This window comes from Calypte anna, chromosome 2 (genome assembly GCF_003957555.1).
Source record: "Calypte anna isolate BGI_N300 chromosome 2, bCalAnn1_v1.p, whole genome shotgun sequence".
NCBI lineage: Eukaryota > Metazoa > Chordata > Aves > Apodiformes > Trochilidae > Calypte > Calypte anna.
Window position 1 is genome coordinate 1,912,691 of NC_044245.1, and position 21,768 is coordinate 1,934,458.

The 21,768-nt window shown below is 47.7% G+C and overlaps 1 protein-coding gene across 3 annotated transcripts in view; it reads left to right on the forward strand.

Annotated features, from left to right (window-relative positions):
- ALS2CL (ALS2 C-terminal like) overlaps positions 1–21,768 on the forward strand; it is a 62,842-nt gene that overhangs the window by 38,948 nt on the left and 2,126 nt on the right. For all 3 annotated transcript variants that reach the window (XM_030445201.1, XM_030445202.1, XM_030445200.1), the window contains exons 11-24: positions 956–1,021; positions 2,160–2,258; positions 3,811–3,969; positions 4,248–4,359; positions 6,842–6,919; positions 8,309–8,436; positions 9,744–9,917; positions 11,572–11,665; positions 12,195–12,352; positions 15,251–15,319; positions 16,270–16,443; positions 17,236–17,278; positions 18,881–18,942; positions 20,013–20,162. In XM_030445201.1, the coding sequence (XP_030301061.1) occupies positions 956–1,021; positions 2,160–2,258; positions 3,811–3,969; positions 4,248–4,359; positions 6,842–6,919; positions 8,309–8,436; positions 9,744–9,917; positions 11,572–11,665; positions 12,195–12,352; positions 15,251–15,319; positions 16,270–16,443; positions 17,236–17,278; positions 18,881–18,942; positions 20,013–20,162 (1,566 nt within the window). The remainder of the gene's footprint in view (positions 1–955; positions 1,022–2,159; positions 2,259–3,810; positions 3,970–4,247; positions 4,360–6,841; positions 6,920–8,308; positions 8,437–9,743; positions 9,918–11,571; positions 11,666–12,194; positions 12,353–15,250; positions 15,320–16,269; positions 16,444–17,235; positions 17,279–18,880; positions 18,943–20,012; positions 20,163–21,768) is intronic.

Genomic DNA, 21,768 nt, shown 5'->3' on the forward strand with positions numbered 1-21,768 from the left:
CCTTCAGGGTGTTTAAATCAACGACCTCGGCGAAAGTCAAACAAATGCGTCATGGTTTTGGTGCTGCACCTCTTGCCTGTGGTTGGGGAATGTGTGGGGAGGTGGCTGTGTCTGGGATGATGCAAGATTTCCAGCAGTTTGTGGGTGGAGTGGGAGAGCAGGAGGGGAGGGGAAAAGCATTCAGAGTTGGGCATGGCCCTGCTGTCATCTGCCCCTTGTGTTGGTGGCTGTGGTCTCGTTGTGAACTCATGGAATCCTTTCTACAACCCCCACCCAGAGCAGATGGGAAGATAGGATCCCTTCAGGCCAGTGCTTGTCTCATTTGTTTTCAGAGTGCCAGGTACAATGAGGTTTGGACCATGCTGTCATTATGTTGTCTGCAGGGACATGGCCATGCTGGAATTTCAGCTGCCTTAATCACATGGTGACTGCAATTACACAGGATCATGTGCAAGGTCCTAAAGAGATGACCCAGCAATTCTCCAGAATGCTTTGGAGATTAGGGAACTTGGAAGAAGATTCTTCCTGCTCACTCCAGGGCATGAAAACTAGATAGTTTTCTATTTACACTCGATTTTAGGAAGTTCTTCAGTACAAGGGTGCTGAGAACAGATTGCCCAGAGAAGCTGTGGCTGCCCCCTCCCTGGAGGTTTTCAAGGCCAGGTTGGATGAGGCTTTGGAGCATCCTTGTCTGGATGAGGAGCACCCCTTCCCATAGCAGGGAGGTTGGAGTAGGTCACCTCTTCCAGCCTAACCCATTCTCTGAAAACATGATGGTGTTAAATCCTTACAGTGCAAACCAAAATCCCAGATATCCCTGGAGATCTTCCGTGTCTCTGCCCCCTGAGGAAATATTTGGATGTTAACCATTCCTAGGCTGTGCCTTGATCCTTTCTGTTGCAGCTGTGAGTCTTGCTGGTGATCAACCTTGAGTAATTCTTCCTCTGAATTGCAGGGGGACTCTGAAGTGGCGGGATGGACGCAACCACGTGGGAGACTTCAAAGAGGGCTTGGAGCATGGGTAAGTCTTTAAAAAAAACAGATTCTTCTTGCCTGCAAAAGAAGCTGAGAGATGGTTCCTCCCAGAGTTATAGGGACACTGGCATCTTGTTAGGGGGACTTGTTGCAGTCCTGCTTTAAAAACCTGGTTTAAGCTTCAGTAGGGCTTAAGTGTCAAGAGAAGGGGATGGGGAGTGTGGGCAGCGGAATGGTTCACATGCAAACATCTGAACCCAGATCTCTAAATCTAGGGGAATTCATCTCAAATGCCTCAAGAAAGTTATTTTTAGCTATTTGCTTCCTATGAAGCCAGGCTGAGAGAGGGGTGGTTTTCAGCATGGAGAAGAGAAGGCTCTGAGGAGATTTTAAAGCACCTTCCAGTAACTGAAGGGGCTCTAGGGAAGCTGGGGAGGGAATTTTCACAAGTGCTGGGATGAGAGAGAATGGTTTCAAGGTGCAAGAGGGGAGATGGAGATGAGATCTTAGGAGTAAATTCTTCCCTAGGAGGATGGTTGCCCAGAGAAGCTGTGGCTGCCCCATCCCTGGCAGGTTGGATGGGGCTTTGGGCAACCTGGGCTATTGGGAGGTTGGAACTAAATGATCTTTAAGGTCCCTTCCAGCTCAGACTATTCTATGGTTTTATGATCTTCCTAAATCTCTCTTAAAGGAGGAGTTTTCAGGGAAAAGGAACAAGATTACGAAATTCAAACATTATTTTTCTAGAACTTTTTGCAAAATCAGGCTGTTACATTACAAAACCAGACTCTTACATTACTCCTTCCTACAGGAGTTCCAGGATAGGTCAGGTTTTTACGAGGAATAAAACATCTCAAACACTTTGTGTTGGGTTTAAGAAAACACTTTGTTTGGACCAAAGCAATCTCTTTGGTAATCCAGCTCAGCCCCTATACTGAGGAAAGGGTAGAGAGGAGGAAAAATCCAACCCCATGGAAAGTAGCTCTGGAGAAAGAAGGAAAACCTGTGACTTCAGCTTAAAGGAGATGAGCACTGCCTTGGATCATCTTCTTGACACCACAAAGTAGTGTCAGAGCTGCCCCCAGCCATATAAATCAGGTCCTTTAAGTCAACCAGGCCTTGGCAGGTTTTTAATCTTCATCCAGTACAACTGAGTCACCTTTTTCCATCCTAACTTCTTGTAGGTTTGGGATATGCCTTGTCCCCCGGCGCTCTGAAGATCGCTACGACTGCTACAAGTGCCACTGGCACCAGGGCAAGATGAGAGGCTATGGAATCTGTGAGTAAGTAAAACTCAGACCCAGGTGTTGGGGGGAAGGAGGGGACTCCATATATTTAGGGCTCACCTCACTTATAAAGGTTTGGCCACGGTGTAATTTGGGTGCCAGAAGATGTTTGCTTTGGAGGTGGGTGGTGGGGCTGCTTCACGAGCCCTGAGTAACAGAATAGTAAGAGCTTCTCTGCAAGCTGTGAGCACTGGAGCTACCTGGTGTAGCATCCTCTGGGCCCTGGAGGTGAGGATATGTTTTTCCATCCATGCTTGTGGCTGCAGAGCTGAGAGCACCTCGTGTGCCATCAGCCTTGGGCAGGCTTTGGGGAGTCTTTATTTCTTCCCTGGCCATGCTGTCTGAGATAAATCTTGTCTAGAGCACCTTCCTTTAGTGATGAATGGAATTGGTGGTCTGGTATTCCTGTTATCCCAAACTCTTGATGGGGGTTGGTTCCTCTACTTGGTTTTCCTTGCTCACTCAAATTCTGAGCTTAAACCCAGACCTTAACTTAAGCAATGAAACCAAAGTTTTTCTTCTGTCCTCATCAAAATGCTTCTGGAAATATTTATTTAGACAGCTCTATCTGAAAAATGGAAATATGGATGAAGCCCAATCTGTCCAGTACTGCACTATGGGCAACTGGTGGTGTCCCAGCCTCACCCAACTTCCACCTTGAAGGCCAGAAATGGCAGAGGAGGACTGATCCACAGGTTGTTAGAGACAAACCAGTTTAATTCGCAGACAGGACCACCAGTTAAGTGGACAGGACCAGCTTGCTTTGCTTAGGTACCAGTGAGCACAACACCATCTCCATTTTAACTGAGGTCACAACTGGCTTGGAGCCAATGGGTTGGCCAATGTGAAGACTTCTGCACATCTCATCCCTGCTTTCACTGAGCCAACTGTGGCAGAGCCACCAAGCCCAATTTTCCAGCTGCTTACCATGGGATAAGCCATCTCCTTCTCCATCTCCTTCCCCCCAGCCTCTTTGTTGTGCTCCCTGTTTATGAGTCAAACTCAGAGGACAGGATGTGCAGAAATCTCTGAGGAACTTGGAGCCAGCGTTGCTTTGGTGTCTCTGGGGTCAAATGAGACACAGTGTTGGCAATTATTGATGACAAATTGGGTGAAGTAGCAGTGAAGATCTGCTGGCCAGCTTGGATGGACCATAGGGGAAGTTTTTTCAGGGGGATGAGCCCAGGAGAAAGGGTTGTTATTGAGAAGAGAAAAGGAGGAGACAAATCCAGCTTCCTGTTTGATCTTATCTACTCCAGCTCTGGATTAACCAGTGGTCACTGCAACCTGGCTGGTGAGAGGTCAAGGACTGAGCAGCTTCTCCCAGGACAATTGCAAACCTAAGTGTGATGTCCTCAGATTATTTCCAAAGTTATGTGCTTGACTGCTTTGGGTGCTTCAACAAGTACCAGCTCCAGAGCTCTCAGCCAAATATTTGGAATATTTAGCATGCAGCTCAGCCTAATCTCTTCACATTCCTGGCTTCCTACTCCAGTAGTACCTATAAAATACTCACAGGCTGAAATTCTGTCTGTCTCTCTGCCTGCAGGTATGGGAATGAGATGGTCTACAAGGGTTACTTTAAGGACAACGTGCGCCAAGGGTTTGGGATCCTGGAGAACCTCTCAGCTGAGCATCCATTTAAATACACAGGACAGTGGGAAAATGACAAGAAGAATGGATATGGAGTCTGGGAAGACAAAGATAGGTAAAGGTGGCATAGATCAGAGCTGGCTTTAGGTGTCTGACATATTTGCCCCTCTGTTGGCAGGGGTAAAAGTTCATGTTTAATGGGGAGACTTGGGGATGAGGGGAGGGAATGAGTTCAACCTATGCTACAAGGCTTGAACTCCTGGGGGAGTGTTGTATAAACTGAATTTGGGCTGCATAGGGTGTTTTATCAGGTAAAACTACCCTCAGTAAGTGATACAGTCACTAAGATTTAATAAAACAGAGAAAAAACCTAACATTTGTCTTGCATTCCAGGGGGGAGAGATACATAGGGACGTGGCTTGATGATCACAGACATGGACAAGGCATTGTAGTAACCCAGTCGGGTGTCTGCTATCAGAGAACATTTCATGCTGATAAGATGGTGGTGAGTACCCATTTTCAGTGAATCAGAGAGCCAGGGAGTTCTCCATCAAGGGCAAGGTTAAGAATTCACTTCATAATTAATCTTCAAAGGCAAAAAAAGAAAAAAGAAAAAGGAAGGAAACTTGAACTTTGATATTTTCCCCCAAATCAAACCATTTTCCCCCATGGAAAGAAACATGGAGGAAGAATATGGCCTAGAAGAAGTCTTGTTTCTTGGCACTTTTCTGAGGTGTGCAGGTAGGAACTTGATCCATCCCTTCTCCATGATGGACTGAGCTGCTGAAGAGCAGTGAAGGGGAAAGGGCCCAGGGGGTGCTGGGGGATGGAAGGATGCTCAGGAGCCAACAATGTGTCCTGGTGGCCAAGAAGGCCAATGGCACCTGGGGGGCATCAGGAGGGGGTGGTCAGTAGGTTGAGAGAGGTTCTCCTGCCCCTCTGCTCTGCCCTGGTGAGGCCACATCTGGAATCTTGTGTCCAGTTCTGGGCCCCTCAGTTCCAGAAGGACAGGGAAGTGCTGGAGAGAGTCCAGAGCAGAGTGAGCAAGATGCTGAAGGAGTGGAACATCTCCTGGTGAGGAAAGGCTGAGGGAGCTGAGGGGCTCTGCAGCCTGGAGGAGACTGAGGGCTGAGCTCTTCATCTTTATAACCATGGAAGGGGTGAGTGCCAGGAGGATGCAGGAAAGCTTTTCTCAGGGGTGACCAACAACAGGACAAGGGGCAATGGTTATAAACTGGAACATGGGTGGTTCTGTAGAAACAGAAGGAAGAATTTTCTCCCTGGGAGGGTGACAGAGCACAGCCCAGGCTGCCCAGGGAGGTTGTGGAGTCTCCTTCTCTAGAGACATCCAAAGCCCCCCTGGATGTGTCCTGTGGGACTGCTGGAGATGACCCTGCTCTGGCAGGGGGATTGGACTAGAAGATCTTTTGAGGTCCCTTCCAACCTCTCACTTCCTATGATTCTGTGATATAGTTCTGGCTGTTGGGCTGCTTATCCCATCAGAATTATAGACCAGGATCCATCCCTGAAATGCTTTGGGAACATTTAAATCTTTACCTTTGCAGTGTGAGTTTCCCTGTGACATGGTGACCACCCAGTTCATTGAAAGTTTAGAAGTTGTTGGAGGAAGCAAAAGGGAGGTTGACCTCACTAAGCCTGGCTTGGAAATAGAAATATTTCTCCTCCTGAAAAATACGGACTTGAAAAAACAAACAACCCCTTCCCCACTCACCAAATGAGGACAAAATGTTTAGCATGGAAACTTTGTCAGAAGGGCTTTCCATAAAAACCTCCATCTACAGGGAAACCAAAATAAAGCTGCTTTTGGGTCTGCCAGCTGCCAAAAGCTCCTTCAACTTCACAAGGCTTCCGGGTGGGAGCAGTCACTTCAGTTTTCCTAGTGGAAAATGGGTATGGCCAAGAAGCTTCCCTTGGAAACCTTTTATTTTTGCCAGAAAGGGTGCTTTCCATCAAGAGAAACCATTCCAGTGGAAAATGTGTTACAGCTCTAAAAGTGACCACATTTTCTGGCTGGTTCTGGGGACTCAGAAGCCTCCAGGCCCAAAGGGGAAGAATCTTCCCCCATTCATATAAATGATCCTGTGTCTGTTCTGCATCTGGGTGCTTCTTCCATGAAATGGAAGCCACCAAGCTGCTGGTAGGAGTTGGGAAGTAATGGAAAGAATCATTTTATGAATGCTTAGGAGCAGCTCCTTAAAGCCCCATTAATAAAACAAGGGACAAAGCTCATTCTATACAGCAGCTGTGTAGAATTACTTCTTTTTCTCTTAACCATCTTGCAGAGAATGACACAATTGGCCACAATCACCTAAAGGTCATAGAATTGGAAGGACCCAGGGCTTTGACCTGCATGGCAATTCTTAGAACAGAATCCTGCCTTTTAATCCCTGTTCCAGGGAAATGAATATAAAAGTTGGGTTGGTAAAGTCTCCCCGTCCTTCTCTGGGCAGTGATCCCCACCAGGTTATCTCCTGGACCTGAAGATGGTCTACAGGAAAGCTGGAGAGAGACCTTTTACAAGGATGTGTAGTGATGGAAGGAGGGGAGGGTGGTTTTAAGCTGCAAGACAGGAAATTGAGTTGAAAATTAAGAAGAAATTTTTTCCTGTGTGACTGGTGGGACCCTGGCCCAGGTTGCCCAAAGAAGCTGTGGCTGCCCCATCTCTGGCAGTGGTCAAGGACAGGTTGGATGGGGATTGGAGCAACTTGAGATGGTGGGAGGTGTCCCTGTCCATGCAGGGAGTTGGAACTGGATGATCTTTGAGGTCTCTCCAACTCAAACTATTCTGTGATCTCTAAAGAACCTCCTTACTTTTCTTTTGAGCATTGCAATTAAATGCTAGGCTTTCAAAAAGGTTCTCAGAACCTGAAGTCCATACATAGCCCAAGACAGTGACTGTTTCTAGATGGACTTGAGGAGGTAGGAAAGTAATGTCATAAATTTACTATTTCTGCTTTCAAATGAAGGGTTCTGGGATTCTTCTCTTGGAAGATGACTCTGTCTATGAAGGCAACTTCACGGAAGATCTGACATTTGTTGGCAAGGTGAATGCTTTCTTCATCTCAGCTTTTCTATACTATTGCTTGATCTCCAGAAGGACTAACGGCTTCATTTTCATGTTTTCTGAATTTTGGTTTCTTCTCTAAGCTCCATCTAAGAGACTTTAGGTGGGGCTTTGTGCATTCGTTTTGGTGTTTTTACTCTTTGGTTGACACAGAGGGTTTGGAGTCTTTCTGTTGTTTGTGGGACATTTTTGGCTGTGCTTCACAGCTGCAGCTGGGATCCTTTTGTCTTCTTAGAACAAACATTTTAGCCTTCCTAGTGGTTGGGAACACAGGAAATCAGGTACAAACCCAAGAGAATTGCAGTACCACCACTGCACTGACGTAACCAAGATGTTCATGGAGCTGAGGGACCTCAGAAGATTAATTTTGCAATCTGGACACTCCACTGCCACTTTCAACACCTCACTGTTGATATTTAACAGAAAGATCTGGTAAAAAAAAACTCCACCAAGTGTCCTGTTGCAGGGAAAACCAGTCCTCCAGCTTGCTACAGGAATCTCTGCTGGGCCTGACGGGAAGTGGGTGGTTGTGACTGAGTGGATGTCAGAAGAGACACTTGGAAAAACTGGAAATCAGCCCCATCATTAGCATGGGAGGAAGGGTTTGTCTTCAGCTAGAAGACTTGGTGGATTTTTCTGGACTGATTGCAGTGGTTAGATAGAGCTTCCTTCAAAATTAAGGCTTGGTTTGAGTAGTTAGTCTGGAAAAATCTGTTCTTTATCTAAAGGTGGAGTGCCTCCTGCTATTAGCAAGGAGGATTTCAGGCTCCTACTCAATGCCAGGCTACTTACAATATTGTTTGGCTTTGGGTTGGATTTAATTAAAACTTCTACGTTTGTGGCAAGCTACTGCATGTCTTCTCTATTTGCCTCAGAGAACTGAAGGTTTTTCTTGGTAGCAGCAAACTTTTTAAAAGTGTTTATGGTGCATATCATGTGATTCCCCCTTCCTGTGAGGCCAAACTTGCTTGTGGTTTTAACAAGCAGAGAGAAAACAGGAGAAACTGAAGTTTAACCCATTCACTCCAGGTTAGAAAGAACAATTCCCAACTTCAAGGCAGAACATTCTGCATGCCAAAGAGATTGGGTATTTCTAAAGCATAATGAAGATATTATGCTCTGTGGTTGTGACAGTCTGTCCCCACCAAAATTGTGTGTTTTCCACTCAAAAGCAAGGACACATTTTCTCTGGTGATGGCCACCTTAATGGCAAGATTGCTTTGGGTGTTGACAATGTGCTGGAAGTTGTTCTTTGTCACCTTTTCAAGAGCTGGCTCTGTTGAAAAGAGAATTTGAGGTCTGGGTCCAAGTTGTTTCCTCTCACTAATGAGATCTTGGCAGAATTTACTTCTTTATTTCTCCCTTGCAGGGAAAATTGTCCTTTGCCAATGGCTTCATTCTGGAGGGAACCTTCACTAACAAATCTGGGCAAGGGCTTCAGACCCATGGCATCCTGAACACATCAAATGAGCAGCTGGAGGAGAGGATAACCAAAGCGTGAGTAACAGGAGCCGACAGAGAATCAGAGAATTTTCAGGGTTGGGAGGGACCTTGAAGCTCATCCAGGTCCAGGTCCATGGGCAGGGACACCTCCCACCAGCTCAGGTTGCTCAGAGCCCTCTCCAGCCTGGCCTTAAAAACTTCCAGGGATGGATGGGGCTTCCACCACCTCTCTGGGCAACCTGTGCCAGGGTCTCACCACCCTCATGGGGAAGAACTTCTTCCTAACATCCAATCTAAAGTTCTTGGGTTGTGGCTTGGTTTGGATCTATCTAGAGGAATACTGGGTCAGTCCCCCTAAGGATCAAGGTGGTCCTTGCCTGAGAGTTGATCTAAAACCTGGTTGGTATGCAAGGAGAGGAGGAGAGAACAGTTTGTCATTTAATCTGGTGTCACATAGGATGCAGAAAACATGTTCCACTCCCAGCCTGCCACCATCTACCCAGAGATCTTACCCTCCTCTGACTGGAGAGGATTTTGGAGGCTCAACATCTGCAGTGATTTTTGCACTGTGTGTGCACACCTAAGTGTGTAAAATCATAGCATCATTTGGGTTGCAAAAAAAAAACCAAAACACCTTTACAATCATCAAGTTCAACCATTAACAGCACTGCCAAGTCCGCCACCAAACCATGGCCCTAAGCATGGATTTTAGAGGTGGAAAAGTTGCCAGAACTCAAGTATTGAAGCATTTCACATGAAACTCTGAAGAACTTGGATTGTGCAGTGATACAGAAGGAGCAAGGTTGTAGAACAGAGTCTTCTCCTCAGGGCTGAACCCTGCAGAGGGAGGATTCCAGTCCTGAGTTCAGTCAGTTTAATCCAAAGGAGGGGATCCCAGTGGGAAAGGCAGCTGCCTGTCCTCTGAGAGGAATTCCTCTTGCAAAATTCAGTTCCAGTTCCTCTTCAAAACCCTTCCAGCCCATCAGAAACAGCTCCTGTGTTTTGCAGACAGCAGTAGTGGTAATGGTTGCTCAACTGTCTTCTTGTTATCAGCATTTCCTGCAGGCTTTTAGTTGAAATAATCCATGTTTGGAAGCATCCATAAATGGAGGAGAAAGCCACTCATCAATTCACCAGCAAAGATTATAGATGCCATGCACCAGGAATGTTTCTTCACCCAAAGCTCATTTTCAAGACTTGAGTTGCTTTTCACTGAATTACCAGTTAGGCACTGGCAGCTTTCTCTTATCCCATAATTCCTGTGTCAATATCTTCTGGAGAACCTTCCATATTGAAGGCAAAATCTGAAATAATTAGGGAGGACCCCCCAGAAAAACCTAATTTCATGTTATGTTTTGCAGGCAGCTGGGCCTTGAGGAGTTCCCAGTGGAGAAGAGGTGGAAGGGAATCTATGACCAGTTCCTGGAATTCATCCATTCTGGCTGCAAAGAAGAAACAGAGGAGTCTTTCATGGGGTTCCACATACAAACGAGCAAGGAGCTGAGGAAATCTCAGGAATACCTCTTCTGCCAAAGGTGTGAGCATTACTTCTCCTCATTCATAGAATCATAGAATCATAGAATTGGCTGGGTTGGAAGGGACCTCAGAGATCATCAAGTCCAACCCTTGATCCACTACTGCTGCAGTTCCCAGCCCATGGCACTCAGTGCCACATCCAGGCTCTTTTGAAATATCTCCAGACACGGAGAATCCACTACTTCCCTGGGCAGCCCATTCCAATGCCTGATCACCCTCTCCAGAAAGAAATTCTTTCTAATCTCCAACCTAAACCTCCCCTGGCACAACTTGAGACCCTGCCCTCTTGTCTTGCTGAGAGTTGCCTGGGAAAAGAGCCCAACCCCCCCCTGGCTCCAACCTCCTTTCAGGGAGTTGGAGAGAGTGATGAGGTCTCCCCTGAGCCTCCTCTTCTCCAGCCTCAACACCCCCAGCTCCCTCAGCCCTTCCTCACAGCAATTCTGCTGGATCCCTTCACAGCCTCCTTGCTCTTCTCTGGACCTGCTCCAGCACCTCAATCTCCTTCCTGAACTTCCTGAGGGGCCCAGAACTGGACACAGGACTCAAGCTGTGGCCTCCCCAGAGCTGAGCACAGGGGCAGAATCCCTTCCCTGGACCTGCTGGCCACGCTGTTCCTGAGCCAGCCCAGGATGCCATTGGCCTTCTTGGCCACCTGGGCACACTGCTGGCTCCTGTTCAGCTTCCTGGCAATCCAGACTCCCAGGTCCCTTTCTGCTACTCTGTGCCCAGCCTGGAGCTCCCCATGGGGTTGTTGTGGCCAAAGTGCAGGACCCGGCACTTGGCCTTGTTTAACCTCATCCCGTTGGGATCATCCCAACTCTCCAGTCTGTCCAGGTCCCTCTGCAGAGCCCTCCTGCCTTCCAGCTGATCCACACTCCCCCCAGCTTGGTGTCACCTGTGAATTTGCTGATGATGGACTCAATCCCCTCATCTAAATCATCAATAAAGATTTTGAACAGCACTGGGCCCAACACTGATCCCTGGGGGACACCACTAGTGACCGGCTGCCAACTGGATCAGCCCCGTTCAGCACCACTCTCTGGGCCCGGCCCTCCAGCCAGTTCCTAACCCAGCACAGGGTGCTCCTGTCCAAGCTGTGGGCTGACAGCTTTTTCAGGAGGATGCTGTGGGAGACGGTGTCAAAGGCCTTGCTGAACATTGCAACAGAGGAAGCCATGGGTGTAGAGTGGTTTACACTTGGGTCCCCCATGCTCTGAAGTTTGGAAGTTCCAGTGGTTGACAGGAGGATCAGTTTGCATCTTGAGTTTAAGGTGGTGATGTTGAGACTGATTCTTCTCAGTGAAAGTTTGGATGGGATTCATTTGGTGAAATGTGAGCAGCTGCATCTGACCCTGGCATTGCTCATTCCTCTTGGGTTTGAGTGAGTGGATGCAAACTCTTGTCCTCTTGGGAAAATACCTAAAATAGATCAGAGGGGCACACTCAGGGTCCAAGATAAATTTAGATAGTGTAGGTGTTTAGATAATTTAGGTGTTGAAAGCTGGTGGAGCCAACTCCATTAAAAAGGACAGAGAAATATTAATATTTATTCTAATAGTTCCATTGTCCTCTTGGTACCCACCTGCAATGCCAACTGGAATATATCCCAGGGCTTTCCTGTGTTGTTTTACTCCCTCACCTCTCATTTTTCAGGGGGACTGAGGATGTATCCTGGAAGATAGAAGACATTCTTGAAGAGCTTGTCCAGCACCAGGAGCCAGAGGCTCTGCAGAGTTATTTAGAGAAGGTAAAGTTTGAAGCCATAATGATCCACCAGACACGGGCACAGGTTGAAGCAACTTTCTGTTCCTTTCTATTAACATTGCCAGGGACTTCAGGAGTCTTCTCTAAATTATTTGTGACTCATGAAGAAGGTTATCCTTCATGCTTTTTGGACACTTACTTTACAGGCCAGGAACTGAGGCTAAAAATTCCCTCTTGGCTCTCAAACTGTGTCAGGGAATAACCAGTTGTTGGAAATCAGTGATCAGCTTCCATACACTCTGGGTTCTTTTTTTCTTTCCCTGAAGAACCCTTTGCACTCCTCTGAGCATCACAGCAAATCTCATCAGAACAGCAGTCCTGCTAAGCTTATTTCTGCCTGATAATGGGAGGAGAATGGGTTTCTGGAGGCAAAAAGAGGCCAGAATTATAGCTGATTACCTCCAGGCTTGCTCTCCTTTTGCTGACAAGAGAAGGCTGGGTGGCTTTTCAGTGTTATCCTCTCCTAATGGCAAAGGCTGACTTGTAAAATCTCATTTTCCTCCACTGTGCAGGCACTGAAGTCTTCCCTGCACCCACTGGGCAAGCTGCTGAAGGCCTTGATGATAGCTTTTCAGGCAACATATTCTGGGATTGGGGCCAACAGACACCTACTGACTATGGCACAAGAGGAAGTCAAGTACTATGCAAAGAAAATATGGGAATTCTACCAGTAAGTCAAGCACCTTGCATCCTTCCAATGGGTGTGAGTGTAGAGGGGTTGTGGAGAAGACCATTGGGATATATATTTTTTTTTTTTTCAGGTGACTGGGATGCTTTATTTTATTTTTTGGAAGCTTTGCTTCAGAGTGGTGCTAGAGAAAGAGTTATTTGCAGTACCTGAGGAAATTGTATTTTTCAGTGCATGACCCAGTGGCTTTAATGTGATTAAATCTCAGTGAATTAGGGCACCTCACTGAGATGGTGCCCATAATAGAGTTTATTTAGACAACCACAAGTAAGAGCAAGAAACCTGACTGAGTAACCAGGACAGCAAAGTATAATGGGGAACAGAGCAGTGAGGGTTGAATATTCTGAGTTGGAAGGGACCCATCAGGATCATCAATTTTAACTACTGTCCCTTGTGTAGGGCACCCCCAGCATCACCCCAGATGCCTGAGAGCATCATCCCAACACTTCTGGACCTCAGGCAGCTTTGGTGCTGGGACCACTTCCCTGGGGAGCTTCTTCCAGTGCTCAACCACCCCCTGGATGAAAAAATTTCCTGATATCTAACCTAAACCTCCCCTGATTCAGCTTCCAGCCATTTCCCCCAGTCCCATCCTTGGTTACAGGGGTGAAGAAATCAGTTTATGTTTGGATGAAATATTTAATCTTAACATGCCTCAACTCACCAGGAGCTCAGAGGATGCAGTGTAAGGGTGTTGTTGGGGCTTGGTTGATGGGTTCTGACTCTAAGAAGAGGTTGTGTGGTTGTGCCCAGGGGTACCTGAGGATGGGATCAAAGGCATGACTGGGGTCCTGTTGCTGCTTGGTTATCTTTTAGCAGGAGCTACAAGAAATGCCACAATAGGCAGAGGTAGGGAACTCTGCCCCTGGCTGCACTTGGAGGAGGCACTGCCTTAAAATTAAACATTATTATTCAGGAGAAAAGCTCTGTAGCCTTGTGGAAAGCTGCCAGCTCTGTGATGAGGAGTTGTCTGACCTGGAGCAGTCTTGAGTTGATGGGAAGAAGTTGGGTTTGGTTCAGTTCATCTGCAGTGAGTCCTTATCACAAAGCTTGGTGTAGCAGAGGGATCTGAGCTCTCTTCCTGACCAGGGTTGATGATTTGAGAGCTGGTTCATGGGAAGGTGTTGCTGAGCTCAGTGAGTGCCTTGGAAAGCTTGTTTCACAGGGACCCACCTTGCTCTTCTGTGCCCCTGGATAATTTTTTTAGGTTGAGACTTCTACACCAGAAAAAAAAAAACAACAAACCCTTTCTCCCTAGTGCCTGTTTTAATTTAATTTAAAATTATAATCATAGAATGATAGAATCATAGAATTGGCTGGGTTGGAAGGGACCTCAGAGGTCATCAAGTCCAACCCATGAACCACCGTTGCGGTTGCTAGACCATGGCACTGAGTGCCACATCCAGGCTCTTTGGAAAGATCTCCAGACACGGAGAATCCACTACTTCCCTGGGCAGCCCATTCCAATGCCTGATCACCCTCTCCAGAAAGGAATTCTTTCTAATCTCCAACCTAAACCTCCCCTGGCACAACTTGAGACCCTGCCCTCTTGTCTTGCTGAGAGTTGCCTGGGAAAAGAGCCCAATCGCCCCCTGGCTCCAACCTCCTTTCAGGGAGTTGTAGAGAGCAATGAGGTCTCCCCTGAGCTGCCTCTTCTCCAGGCTGAACAGCCCCAGCTCTCTCAGCCTCTCCTCATAGGATCTGTGCTCGAGTCCCTTCAAAGCCTGGTTGCCCTCCTTTGGACCTGCTCCAGCACCTCAATCTCCTTCCTGAGCTGAGGGGCCCAGAACTGGACACAGGACTCAAGCTGTGGCCTCACCAGGGCTGAGCACAGGGGCAGAATCCCTTCCCTGGACCTGCTGGCCACGCTGTTCCTGATCCAGCCCAGGATGCCATTGGCCTTGTTGGCCACCTGGGCACACTGCTGGCTCCTGTTCAGCTTCCTGTCGATCCAGACTCACAGGTCCCTTTCTGCCTGGCTGCTCTCAGCCACTCTGTCCCCAGCCTGTAGCGCTGCATGGGGTTGTTGTGGCCAAAGTGCAGGACCCGGCACTTGGCCGTGTTAAACCTCATCCCATTGAGGATTCTGCCAAGGATTCATGAGGATTCTGCCAAGCTACAAAAGCCTTGACTAACTGAAGAGAATAAATCATTGGGGTTTTATTTGGTTATAAGTCACAATCAAGTATTAGATCCCTACAGCAGTTTGGATACAATGCTCTTGGGATAGTAACCCAGTAACTTCTGGGTTGCAAGTTAGCTGTAGAAAGAAGTCCTTAATTTTTAAGGAGTAAGCTCATGCAACAGATGAAATCATTTTTGGTCTTCCCCTTCCCAACTCATGTCTTCTCAGGAGAGACCTCAACCACTGCTTCATGCTATGGTCTGGAGAACAGCAACACAACTTCTGTCCAGTCAGCACCATGTTCTCAGTCATCAACTTCTCAAAATGACGTTTTGGCTTGGAAATACCAAGCCAACCCCAAAGTACTTTTGCAGGGCATGAACTTCCTCTAATGTTCACAGGTAGATCAGAGAATTGGTTGGTAGGACAGGCCCTGAAGTCTCATGTCCCTTGAGAAGGAGAAGATGGGGATGGTGCTCGATGGAAATCACAGTCAGGGTTTCCAGGGTGACCATCTCATTCTTCAGCAACTATGGAGATTTTTTTTATAAGCCCTTATTTATTCTTGGTGGTTTCTTCTTGAGAAACCCTCAGCCAGTGAAATCTGAATCCCAAAACAACATTGCAATGATTAGAGAGCTTTACTGATACCCCACTTGGTGCTGGAACAAGCTCCTCACTTGTGAATAACAAATAACCCTTTAAAAAAAATAACAATCAGGTGGAACTAAACCTTGATTCTGCTCCTCTTCTAGGGGTTTGCTCCATCTGGCACTGGAACAGAAAGGCCAACAGCCCTTGAAGTGTGGAGATGGGGAGACCAGGTATGTGTCACCACTGGGGGTTCAGTTTTAAGTTGCTTGACCACTCAGGTTGACTTCTAAAAGACATTAAATGCTGAACTGGTTGCATTTGTCCATCTGGGTCAGGATGAGTCCAAAGCTTCCAGTAGCTGGAGCATGAGAACAACTTCTCATCATTTTCTGGAGCAGAATAAAGTGGAGGTGTCTGGGCCACAGCCTTGCAAGGCTGCCCACACCAACATGGTTTGGGGGGAGTCAACAGTCCCAGAAGTTTGTCCTTAGTCTCAGAAAATCATCCATTGTGGGCATGGTGACTTCCAGACTGGCACTGAGAGCAAGACAGGCATGGAAATCAGGAGTACAGTGTGGGAAATGTGGCAGAAGAGTTAAAGAGATATGCTGTTTCTTGATGAAAAAGGTAGAAACAGGTGTGGGAGATGCAGGTGTGTAATTTTTTTGGGGTGGGAAGAAACATCTTGGTCCAGTTGTCCCTGTTGGGTCTGGGTTCCTCTTTGCAGCTGTCCTCGTGGGGGCTGGATGAAGCCAAGAGGTTGGTGGGATGGTGAGCAGCTGGAAAAGGACTTGATCTGAAGTTTTTGGGTCTGTTTTCCTTAAAGAAACAAGAAGAACTCTATCAAACCAGCTCAGAAAGGACAGCTGGGGACAGGTGTCTTGTGCTCCAGGTTTCTCCTAGTGACTGAGGAGATCTTGTGGAGAAACAGTTCCCTCTCCTGTCTCAGGGCACAAGATGCTCCTGCATCTTCAGCTTGTGGGAACAGCCAGGAGAATGTGACATAAAGCACCACAATCCACCTGTGACCTTGATCTCAAAGGTGGAGGAAGGAGGGGAGAACATGGAGAGCTTCTTGAAGCCTCTTGAAGCTTTTTCCATTCTGCCCTCTCTGGATTTTGGGTGGATCAAGGTTCTGGGGTCTCACTGGAGGCCTCTGCTTTGCTTTTCTCTGCTGTAGTGACCAGAAGGCGTGCAGTGTGGTCCTCCCACTGATCCTACCCTGCTTCTACCCTGAGCTTTTCATGCTCTACATGCTCTATCATGAAAGAGAAGATGACCTCTACTGCCAAGGGATCGTGGACCTAAGTCTCTTCCCTGACATCAAGCTGCTTGAGTTCCTGGATGTGCAGAAGTAAGTGATGGTTTTTCATCTTAGGAGACAGATTCCAGCTGGGAAAGGAGCAGTCAGGGAAAGTTCTGATGGGAAAGGAAGAAATGGACCCAGAGACAGGTTTTATGGACTCATTTTATGTCCTCATGTAGTGCTGATGTTTCTCCCAGGCTTCTAGAGGAAATCCTCTTGTGGAGTCCCTGCAATCCTGTCTGGAAGGACAGCATTGACTACTAGAGAGCTGCCATTATCTTTACTAATTTTTATTTTCCTTGAGCAAAAATCTTCTAGCTCACCAAACACATGGTTTGCTCCAACTCAGGACCAATCAAGGTTTATAAATGTTTCTAATTTATAAATCAGAAAGCTTTATAATCCAGTGGCATCTGCTGTAACTGTGTAGGCACAGAGTGTCAAGAGGAAAAGCTGTGGAGTCAGATGTTTCCACATCTCCTCATTTTGGAAGTTATGCTCAAGAGGCACTTGAGCTTTTCTAACACATCTGCAGCTCAAGAGACTCAACAGGGCAGCAGAAGAACCCAATTTCATTTGGTTTAGACTCAGTGTGATGAATTGAATGTAAAAGTGCCAAAAACTGATTATCACAGCAGCCAAAATGAAGCCAAAACTCAGGTTAATGTGTCCAAACTCTCCATTCTTCCCACAGCAGTGGAACAAGAGGAGCAAACACCGACTCCAGGTTTTTAGCATCACTTTAAATTGAGGAGATAACCCTCAGATTATCTTGATTTTTTTTTGAGTTAAATCATGGGCATCCTCCTTCTAAATTTCCTCTCTGCAATCTCCTTTCAGACACCTCTGGCCTCTGAAAGATCTCACCCTGACAACCAACCAGGTAGGAAACAGAATCATAGAATTGTTTTGGTTGGAAAAGACCTTGAAGATCCTAAAATCCAACCACTGACCCAGCATTGCCAAGGCCACCACTACCCCATGTCCCTTAGCACCACATCTACAAAGCTTTGAAATCCCTCCAGGGATGATGGGGACTCCAACCCTGCCCTGGGCAGCCTGGGCCAGGCCCTGACAACCTTTTTGGGGAAGAAATTTTTTCCTGATATCCCAAGAACCCAAAAAGAGAGAGAGTGAGATGGCACTGAGGCTACACATGGGTGCTGGAATTTCACCTAAGTGACCCCAGGGCAGATTGGCCTCAGAAATCAGAGCTCCATCACCTGTGCTGATGAGTTCTGATCTCTTGCCACTACTGCATATGAAATTCCAGGGGTGGGAAAAGGAGCTCTGCAGAGAATTGCTTTGGAATGCTCTGCTCAGTGGTGCTTCAAAGACATCTGTGCTCACACTGGGATTCTCTACAACAACTTTCAGTTCTCAGAATGCTTCTCTTGGGCCCAGCCCTCAGGAGCCAGGTGGGTGGCTCTTGGAAAATCAGAGAATCAGAGAATTTTCAGGGTTGGAAGGGACCTTGAAGCTCATCCAGGTCCAACCCCCCTGCCATGGGCAGGGACACCTCCTACAAGCTCAGGTTGCTCAGAGCATCATCCAGCCTGGCCTTAAAAACTTCCAGGGATGGATGGGGCTTCCAGCACCTCTCTGGGCAACCTGTGCCAGGGTCTCACCGCCCTCATGGGGAAGAACTTCTTCCTAAAATCCAACCTAAATCTCCCCTCCTCTATTTTGAATCCATACCAGTTCTGTTTAATATCTTTATTGATGATATAGATGAGGGGATTGAGTTCATCATCAGCAAATTTGCAGATGACACTAAGCTGGGGGGGAGTGTGGATCAGCTGGAAGGCAGAAGGGCTCTGCAGAGGGACCTGGACAGACTGGAGAGTTGGGATGATCCCAACGGGATGAGGTTCAACATTCCAAGTGCCGGGTCCTGCACTTTGGCCACAACAACCCCATGGGGAGCTCCAGGCTGGGGACAGAGTGGCAGAAAGGGACCTGGGAGTCTGGATTGCCAGGAAGCTGAAGAGGAGCCAGCAGTGTGCCCAGGTGGCCAAGAAGGCCAATGGCATCCTGTGCTGGCTCAGGAACAGCGTGGCCAGCAGGTCCAGGGAAGGGATTCTGCCCCTGTGCTCAGCCCTGGTGAGGCCACAGCTTGAGTCCTGTGTCCAGTTCTGGGCCCCTCAGCTCAGGAAGGAGATTGAGGTGCTGGAGCAGGTCCAAAGGAGGCAGCTGGGCTGGTGAAGGGACTCGAGCACAGATCCTTTGAGGAGAGGCTGCCCAGGGAAGTAGTGGATTCTCTATCCCTGGATATATTTCAAAAGAGCCTGGATGTGGCACTCAGTGCCATAGGCTGGGAACCACGGGGGGAGTGGATCAAGGGTTGGACTTGGTGATCCCAGAGCTCCTTTCCAACCCGGCCAATTCTATGATTCTATGATTCATTCCCCTTAGTCCTCTCACTACCCAAGATCCTTACCCAACATCTGAGATGTTCTTACACAACTCTTTGTCTCCCTTTCAGAGGAGATCCCTTATCAAGGACAAGTGTTTCCTTTCTGCCACGGAGTGCTTGCAGAAGTTGATGTAAGTCCCTGTCCACAACCTTGACCTGATACCCAGGGATCTTCAGTTTTCTGAGAAGTGTTAGAAATTCACAACTCTTTTGGAAAAAACAAGGGCTGGCTTTACCTACAAGATCATTTCAAGTCAAGTTGGTTTGTGGTGCTATTTCTGTTTAAAAGAAACATCTCTAGGATTATTTTCTGCTTTCCTTTCCAGTCCCCCCCCCAAAAAAAAACAACAAACCAAAACCACAATATAATATGGAACATGTTGGAACACATCAGTCCCTTGGCAAGTATCTCCCCTTAATTTTGTGGAGAGATCCCTACACCAAATCTGATGGGTGAAATGGAATTCCCTCTTCCCAGTGTGCACAGCAAATTGGACCTGTGGTTGGGAAGAGCCTTTTATCCTGGAGCTATTGAGGATCACCCCAAGATACCCAGTGGGACACCCCAAGATGTCCATGTAGGAAAGCAGAAGCTCATTTTGACTTCTTGGCTTGAAGCCCAGCCCAGGGGATGGTGCTAAAGTAAAAAGTAGAAAGGAAGAGAAAGGGGAGCAGAGAAGTGTTGTGGGATCCATCAGGTTCTAGTATTCTAGTCCTGGAAGAGTCTCCCTTGGAAAGCCAATGGGATTTCTCTTCTGGAGAATTGATTAATTGGACAATTAATCCCCAAAGAGAGCAATAACTTAATAGCACTGCCCAAAGTGATTCATCTCATACTCTTTAGCTTTATTTGAGTGGCTGAGACTCAGTTTAGTCCCATCTAAAATGAACGTTTGCCCATCCTCAGCACTTGGGAAGACTCAAGTTCCACTTGCATGATGGAACTCCCTGGCAGGACCCCATTGACCCCATTTTTGGTGCAGCCATTTGGGAGGCTTTGCAGCCTTCTTTTTGGAACCTGAAAACCTGCTGTGAATTATTTTAATTCTTTTTGAGTTCTAACTCTGCTCAGACCCCACCTGGAGTCCTGTGCCCAATTCTGGAGTCCCCAACACCAGAAGGACACTTCTGGACACTTCTGCTTTCTCTCTCTAGCTCTGTAGTAAAACCATCTCTGACATGGCTGTTCTCACCCTGACAGCACCACTGTGAATCCCAGGGAAAAGCTGGTGATCCTCCAGAAAACTTATGAGGAGATAGAGAGCACGGTGTCCCGGGTGGTGGAAAAGGACTACAAGCTCCCCATGGATGACCTCTTGCCCCTCCTGATGTACGTTGTGTCCCGAGCAAAGTAAGTGGAAGCTTTTTAATTTCCCAGTTGTAGCTGGGGAGCAGAGAGAGCACAACCACCTTTCCAGGCCAAGCACTTCCAAAGAACCCCTGGGGGTTGTGTTTGGACATGGTTTTCTTCTTGAGTTAGAGTTGGGTTTCTGTGTGTTGCTGTCTGTGATGTGATGGTGTTGAGCACGATGTAACATGGGGAGAATCATGGAATGGCTTGGGTTGGAAGGGATCTTAAATAAAACATCCAGTTCCAACCCCCTACCATGGTCAGGGACCCCTCCCCCAGCCCAGGGGGCTCCAAGCCCCATCCAACCTTCAACACTGCCAGGGATGGGGCAGCCAGAACACCCTTGGGCAACCTGCTCCAAACTCTCAACCCCCTCAAATTAAAGAATATCTTCCCCATGTCCAACCTCAATCTCCCCTCTTCAATTTTTAATCCATTTCCCTTGTCCTCTTCCCAAGCTGTATGATCCTGAGGTTTATGTAGGAAAGAATTCTGTTTTATCAGAGATTCAGAGAATTGCTGGTGTGGAAGGGATCTTAAAGCTCATCCAGTCCCAACCCCCTGCATGGTCAGGGACCCCTCTCCCCCAGCTCAGGGTGCTCCAAGCCCCATCCAACCTTCAACACTGCCAGGGATGGGGCAGCCACAGCTTCCTTGGGCAACCTGTTCCAGGGTCTCACTACCCTTAAACTAAAGAATTTCTTCCTCATGCAGCAGTTGGCACACATCAGAACTCTGCCAAAATCTCTGCTGCCAATTTAGCAATGGAAATCTCTGCAGCATAATTCTATATCCTCATCCTCAGCCTTTGAGTCTGCACTACAGCCAGGCAGAAGATCATAAAATCCTACAATGGTTTGGGTTGGAAGGGACCTTCAAGATTATCTAGATCCAACCCTCTGCATGGACAGGGACCACTAGATCAGGTTGCTCCAATCTCCATCCAACCTGGCCTCCTAAATTTCCAGGTAGAAGGAAGCCACAGCTTCATTGGGCAACCTGGGCAACCAGGGGCTCAGCACCCTCACCCCAAAGAATTTCTTCCCCATCTCCAACCTCAATCTCCCCTTTCTCTCCAAGTTTTAACCCATTTCCCTTCTCCTCTCCCTACCCCCCCGTGTCCAAAGCCCTCTCCCAGCTTTCTTGGAGCCCCTTCAGATATTGGAAGGTTGCTCTGAGCTCCCCTGGGAGCCTCCTCTTCTCCAGGCTGAACAACCCCAATCCCTCAGCCTGGCTTCCCAGGGAGGTGCTCAGCCCTCTGAGCATTTCAGTGGCTCTGCTCTGGACACCTTCCAGGAGCTCTGTGTCCTTCTGGGGTTGGGGACTCCAGAACTGGGCACAGAGCTCCAGGTGGGGTCTCAGCAGAGCAGAATTGCTCTGAGCAGAATTAGGAACCTCCTGAGTGTCCATCTCTTACCCAAGAGGACAGTTGGGGGTTGCCATGGGAACTTGCATCTCAGGTTACCACAGAAAACAACAACACGAAGCCTTTGAAGGCCTCCAAGGCATCACCAAATATCTTACACCTTCTGTTTTCCATTCTCAGTGGGCACTGTGATGCTTTTTGGAGACCAGGAAGGTCTTGAACACATTTAGACATTACCTG